General features: G+C 54.4%; 1 protein-coding gene across 3 annotated transcripts in view; it reads right to left on the minus strand.

Moving 5' to 3' along the window:
* Positions 1–1,148: 1,148 nt before the first annotated feature.
* Positions 1,149–7,137, minus strand: part of LOC118007335 (transmembrane protein 18) — a 6,280-nt gene continuing 291 nt past the window's right edge. Inside the window, exons 2-5 of one of the 3 annotated variants that reach the window (XM_035000358.1) lie at positions 5,857–5,974; positions 4,162–4,216; positions 1,486–1,579; positions 1,149–1,400 (exon numbers count right to left, since the gene is read on the minus strand). In XM_035000358.1, coding sequence (XP_034856249.1) covers positions 1,311–1,400; positions 1,486–1,579; positions 4,162–4,216; positions 5,857–5,974 — 357 coding nt within the window. In that variant the 3' untranslated portion in view covers positions 1,149–1,310. Of the gene's footprint in view, positions 1,401–1,485; positions 1,580–4,161; positions 4,217–5,856; positions 6,050–7,137 lie in introns of all 3 variants that reach the window. The other 2 variants (XM_035000357.1, XM_035000359.1) reach the window with 2 other exon arrangements.

Below are 7,137 nucleotides of genomic sequence, written 5' to 3' on the forward strand. Positions count from 1 at the left end.
AATTTCTCTACTAAAAGTCCATGATTGTCCATGAAAACATTATATATCCGTATTTCAAGACTGAATTTCAGAATCTTTCAAAGTGTCACCTCTTAAGTTGCTAAATATAAATGCTTTCATAAGGACATTTTTTTTTTTTGAAATTTGAAGAATATGTTTCACTTGGGAATAACAATCTTGTTAAAATTTAGACAACTCCTCACAAACTATTTTTTTTCAAGCCCACATCGAGAGCCGGCAGCATTCCCTTTATTGAACACTGCACTTTTAAACACCTGGGTCTCTACTCACCTGTGGTCCTCCAGCTAGGTCCACACTGGACAGAACCAGGAGCATGGGCCTGGAAAGTGGACACTACAAAGTGAGAGCAGACCTGTTCTAATAAAATTCATAGCACGTTCCTGAGCACCCTAATTTATTTTTAAAGAAGTGAAATCTAGAAAGGAATATAATCTTGCTATTTGTTATAAAAATCTATTAGTTGCAACACTTTCTATTTATAATCTTACATCCTGAAAAACTCGCTCAACGGGCTCATTCACATACTCTCCATGGAATCCAGACTTCAAGGCCTTCGTACCATAACACTTGTAACTACTGTGAGAACCCAAAGGAGCTGCAAGCTTCCTCTGTCCAAGGGCCGACTGCGCGGCGTTCCTCCTGGGACTTGGCTCCCTGCGCTCAGAAGTGCGTGTCTTCTCAGGACTCTGCTCCCAGGGTCTCATGTAAGGCGGCTCCGGCCCAGGCCTTCTCAACCTCGGCACTGCTAAGGTTCTGGGTCACATCGTCCCTAGCGCAGGTGCTGCCCCGGTCACCGCAGGAAGCCCAGCAGCATCCCTGGGCTGCAGCCCTCCAGGGACAACCCAGAATGTCACCGACTTGGCCACATGCCACATGGATGGCCACCGGTGGCCACGGCCCCAGAAGTACAGCGTGCAGGGGGTGATGGTGCCTACGCGTGGACAGCATTGTTTATCACTTGGTTCCAAGTTATCACATTGCTTGAACGCTTTTTAACTACCAGTAACCACACAGATGACATGAACAACTCAGCAAATTAGGGAGAGCTCTGCACAGACACCACCGATTTATACACTTTCACCAGAAAGACACTAAACATCCTACACAGACCCAGGCTGAACAAACACTCACACGGACAGTAGCATTTATTTTGAAGAGCAACTGTAAGGTGTGCTCGATGGCGCGAATGCTCCGTACAGACATGAGTGGGCGCTAATAAGGAAGCCCACAAACGACGACGCGGAGGAAAACTGAATTCTGCCAAGAAAACCTCCACAACTGTTCCGGCATCACTCTTCTTTTCTTTTCCTTTCTCTTCTCTTCTCCTGTAGGGTTTTCAGGTCAGCCATCACATCCAAAGTCTTTCGGACCCACATAATCTGAAAACAACCATTGTGAGACGTGTTTAGAAGTGGGAAGCACACACAAAAGAGAACTAGAACCCAGAGGCTTTAACACACGTACCACAATGATCATGGCGTTGAGCAGCAGGGGTGCCGAAAACACTATGGAAATGAACATCCCCCGTGAATCGAAATACTGGTATTTTGAAAATAACCTGTTTTAGGAAAAAATTAAAAATTACTTGGCATAACAAAACAACGTCGTTACTGCTATTCTCTAACAGGAGGCTTCTGGACAGCTCGTAGGTCAACGAGGGCACCTCCGCCGGCCCCGCGACCGAACCCACCCGCAGCTCATTCAGCAGCCTGCCCACACTGCCCCCGTCAGGAGCGCACAGTCAGTCCCACGGCGAAGAAGGCCGGGACCCAGGGCCCTGGGTAGATGGTGGCGGGAGTAAAAGCAATCAACCCAAGCGTGTTCTGGGCCGAAGGAAACACTTGCGCGCTCTGGTTAACAGCGATCGGACACCCACTGGAACATGCTCCAACAGTAACAGCTCCCAGGCTTCTACGGGCCATCAGGTCCCGAGCTAGTCCGAGACGGGAACAGAGCCGGCACTCCGCCTGGGGGGACTCTCACCCGCCCGCTGCTTTCACACAAGGGGAGGCTCGGGGACACTGGGTCATTCAAGCTGCCCGAAGGCAGGGCCAGTAAATGGCACAGGCCGGCCGATTTAGGCGTCCCTCTGCGGCCAGCACTGGAACGTGCAGATCCAGCACTGATGAAGTACCCCACAATTCATCAGCTCCCTGACCGGGAGCCAGTGGCTGTGAACCGGCAAGACAAGCCATGCTTAGAGCTTACGCTACAGGGGAAGGGGTTCAGATCATCAAGTCAAAACACACGTCATGACTGATGTTCTGGAGAGAAACGAAGCGGGAGGGTGCAGATTTGGGCGTGGACTGCAGGAAGGCTCCCGACGCTCCATGTGTGTGAAGCCGGGAGCAGCGGCTGAGACTGAGCCGTGGCCACGCTGAGGCCGCTCGCTGCCTGGTCGAGGACCCAGAGGGGCTGGGACCCGGGGAAGCAGGGCCCGGCTCGGGAGGTGGCGCTGTCACCCGTGTGAGGGCAGGCACCGGTGGCAGTGGACAGAGCCGCACTCATGGTGTTTCAAAGGCCAAGGAACTCCTGGGGAATCTCCATGTGATGAGAGAGGTCTCCGGCCTAAGTCATCAGGAGGAGAAGCTGCCAATGCCAAGACGGGGCAGAGTGCCTTGGGGACAGCTCTGGAAGGGGGCTGGGGGAGAGGTACTGTCCTGGTGCTTAGACGGCCCGGTGGCGAGGCAGAGGGAGGAAACCACAAAGAGCTGGACGAGGAAGCTGGCAGCACAGTGTCCTGGAAACCAGGGAGCTGGTGGTTTCAGGGGGCAGAAGAGTCGAGGCCAAGTAACCCACAGACGGAGACTAACTGTGGGCCGGGCCCCACGCAGACCACATTGTCACGGACAAAAGCGTTCCTGCTCCGAGGTGGGGTGCGGGCCCCAGGGACAGTGACCCCCGTTCAAGTCTCCTCGTGAAGGATCCTGATGGGGGAGGCCACAGGGCCCTTCCCACGATAAGTGCGTGCCTTCTCAGTGTGCCCAGCTGAGGAGACAGGTTCAGAAGGGAAGAGCCAGGACGCAGGGGAGGAGGCGTCAGGGCCACAGCCGTACCCCGGAAGCGCAGAGCAGCGTGGCGGACAGGCAGAGCGAGGAAGGGCTCGTGCAGTCTGGCTTCTTCCGTGTCCTCAGTATCTGGCCGAGCAAGGAGGCCCGGGGGGTGGAGCACGAGCAGGTGTTGCCAGCCGGGGCGGGACTGCACACCACCTCGCGCAGCATTCAGCAGCCTCCTGGACACGGCCAGATATTTAGGCTCCGAGGGCAATGTCTTCAACTCCTTCCTGCTCAGAGACTAGAAGTTTTTCTTTTTTCTTTACATTTAAGAGCAATAAACATTTCTGCGCTTAGAAATGTCAAAACCATTTCAAGCTCACAGGTCGTATAAAAACAGTTAGTGGGCCAGATACTGGCTGTGGAGCATTGTTTGAAACCCGCGTCGACACACGTGCGAGGGTCCCAGCTGATGCACAAGGCTGAGGGTCACAGACGAAGCCCTGTCAGTGGGCATAGCGTGTCCAGCGCACATGTGTGGATGTGGGTGCGGAGCTGTAACCAGGGGCAGGGCCTGACACTCGAGCAGGACGAAGTGAGAGCTGGAAACGGGGGCAGAGGACAAGCAGAGGGCGGGGATGCTGGACACGGTGGTGACGGTGCTCCAGGGCTGCCTGAGCGATCAAGGCCACAGGCACGGGGGTGGAGCTGCTATCTAAGGACGGCGGCCCTGGGTCTCTGGGGGACGATGCTCGGAGGCCTCAAGAGGACTCGGCAGCTCCAGGGAGGGCCGAGGTCTCACAGCACACCATCCGCAGCCCTGATCACACGTGGACCGCGTTCTCTCTAAAATGCCTTTCTTTCTCTTTACTCTGCAGCTAGAGCTCCTTTACAAAAGCCCCCTGAACTCTCTCACGCTGTCGTGAACTCTGTTAACTGATCTTCCAACCCTAAGAGAGCCGACAAGCTGTTCGTTCCTCAAACCTAAAGCTATCAGTGCAGAGGCCCCTGGCCTCCCCGGGGCTCCAGCAACCGGTCTCCTCCCGCTTCTCTGACTCCCGCGGTCTGCATGCAATGCTCCCGTTGGACAAACCACTCTAGAGTGTGGTTCCTGACTATGGTCAAAATGAGCAGAGCGCTGGCCTACCTCCAGTTCATTGCTGCTACTTCGTTGATATATTCAGCACAATACACTAAAATTACTGGAAAAGAGAGAAACCACGTGTCAGGATTTGGATGACTGATTATTCATCATTACAGAATTATACATATTCTTTTTGCAATATGTTTAACATAAATACCACAGAATAGCAAAACTTTGATGAGAAATGTAACTTCTATTTTAGGTAAAGTGTGAGGTCAAAATTGGAGAATTTTAAAATTACAGAACACATTCCTTTAACGGGAAAAAAATGAGGAAGGTCAAGACACATCAAAGCCTCGATGGTCTCAAACAGTGCAAAGCTGCGGAGCATCCAGGTCTGGTGCCTGAAAACCCAGTGCGCACACGCATGCTACTCTGCCTGAGCTCCTACCTGACCCAGTCACGGTTCCCTCGTTCGAGACGCCACACAGAACACGGCCGGAGCTGTGAGACCCGGTGCTTGAAGCGACCTGCTTTCCTCCCTCACGCTTGCACCCCCCAGGGACACTCGTGACACCTGCCCAGCGGTCCTGGCGGCCACAGCCCTCCTGGAGCCCAGAGTCAGAAGCAGGCAGCTGTTCCAACCCTGACCTAGAGCCTGCTTACTACTGCATGCTGCATACACCGACCTGCAGAACAACTGGACAGAGCGGGTCACGGCAAAGAGCTGCCGTGAAAGCCCGACGCTTTCATTTCTCGGGGAAGTTAAAATGTGCGAACCTTCCTGCCCTTGACCAAAGTCACAAAACAGATTACACCGGGCTTTGCAATGTCTTGACTCCTTCCTCCATGAAGGGCCCAAGGAGGCACATCAACAAAGCCAAAGAAGAGAGACAGAGAAGAGAGGAAAAGACAGGCTGAGACACAGAAGGCGTGGAGCAGAACAGCACCATCTCTGCCAGGCGCTCCTCCCCAGGTGACAGTGTCATGAGTCTCGGCTGAGCCACCCGGGGGGCTGAGGGACCTGGGGGTTAGGGAACCTCTCCCTGTTTCATCCATAAAGTGCGGCAAATGATGCTGCACTGAACAAAATCAATCGTGCTGGCCTGAGAGTTACATGAATCATAGAATATGTGCACACATGTAGAACATCACCTACTTACTGTCCCAAGTGTGCAAAGTCAGCCCTCTCTTCACCCTTGAAAATAACAAACCCACAGAGTTAAGTTTACAAGCTGTTTCTAACCTGCCAGCTCACTGATAAGGCCGTCGCCTTCCTCCGAGCACACGCCATGCTCGCTGCAGGGAGTGCTCATCCTGGCCCCCCCAGTACACACATGCTGCATGGCTCGCGCCCACACGCCCTGCACACCCCAGTTTAAGTGTTCCCGCACAACTTGAACAGGGCCCCTTCACAGTGCTTCCGGCTGCTCCTCTTTTTGCTGCCTTGTACTTATCACAGTTGAGAGCAACACAACTACGTCTGCAATGACTTCATGAACGCTGGTGTTGCCCAACTAAGCTCTTCGAGGCTAGGGAGGTGTACCCCTGACGTTCCTTAGTACACGCCTGACCACAGCCCTCAGGGGCAGGCAGGAAGTGGCGACTCTCCCCATCACCTGCTCTACGGGAATACTCGTGCAACACAAACTCACTGCCTCCCTCTTTCCTAAGACAAGCTCTCACGGAGATGCCGCCTGGCACCTGGCCATATCACACAGCAACTGAAGTCTCAGAACTGTTGTTTATTCTACTCACCTAAGCACAGGAAATGTCCAACCTGTACTTCGTACCTCTGGGATGACAGACATGTGAGCAGCAGGCACAGTATGTGGAAGACAGCCAGCCCTACGAGCCAGGGCTCGGTCCAGTCTGTCTGCTGTAAGACACACCGCTTGAAACTCATCATCTCATGGTCGTCAACTCAAACGGGGGCCAGGCTTCACGACTCCTGGGTCAGGGAGGGCAGTGGTCCCTCACTCCTGAGCATCCAGAGCCCTTCCCCAAGGCCTCAGAGAAACAGGCCTTGGAGAAGGAAGGGGGAGGAGGGAAACGGGAACCCTCTACACTGCAACCGCGGTCCAGGGATTTTAAAGAGAAACGTCACTAGTTTGGTGTTTGTGCACACAGAACTGACTGCACCATGGACTTGCCCCTCTGTTTACTGAACAGAATTGTGTTTTTAAGGTTTCTAAGGATCATCATCCCATGACTTAGGAGGAAGTTAAGTGTCTCATTCAGGGGATGCACTTGGTTACTCCAAGACTTAAAACACTTTAGACTAAGACTTAAGGCCTTGGGAAATCGGAGGCATCCCAATTTGCCAGATTTTATTTTCCCCAACCTTTCTAGCAACCTTCCAAATAGTACCAAGATGTTGTGTCTCCTGCACTTTACGGTGGGCATGTCTGCACCCCCACGTGCTCAGGTCCCCCTAGAGATGCTCAAATCCGCCCCCAGATGCTCATATTCCCCTCTTCAGATGCTCGGATTCCCATGCCCATAGGCTCAGATTCCACCCCCAGCCAGATGCTCAAATCTCCCCACAAAAACGCTCGGATCCCCCCAGATGCTCAGATTCCCCCCAAAATGCTCAGGTTCCCTCCACAAGCTCAGATTCCCAATGCAAACTCACACCCAAGCCCTGCCCTTCACTTCTCTCCAGCAGAGGAGGCGGGACCTGCCTCGGGGTCCCGCAGAGCCCTCTGGACTCTCTAGGTGTCCCCTGCCGCTCCTGCACGCCTCAGCACGGTAAACTGCCCACGACTACCTGTCCCCAACAACGTGCAGAGGAGACAAGAGAGCAAGGCGGAGGAGAGGGCGTGGACAGCGCGAGGGCAGCACCGGAAGTTCACGCCGCCCCACACCCCGGCAACTCCAGCCGCGGTCGGTCCACACCGCCCAGACCCGCCCCAGCATCCCGACAAGCCCTGCCCAGGAGCGTCCCGCCCGCCGCCAAGCCCCGCCCACGAGCGACCCGCTCACCACCAAGCCCCGCCCCGGAGCGTCCCGCCCACCGCCAAGCCCCGCCCACGAGCG

The sequence above is a fragment of the Mirounga leonina genome, unplaced genomic scaffold (genome assembly GCF_011800145.1).
Source record: "Mirounga leonina isolate KUSES-001 unplaced genomic scaffold, KU_Mleo_1.0 Mir_118, whole genome shotgun sequence".
In the NCBI taxonomy this organism is placed as follows: domain Eukaryota; kingdom Metazoa; phylum Chordata; class Mammalia; order Carnivora; family Phocidae; genus Mirounga; species Mirounga leonina.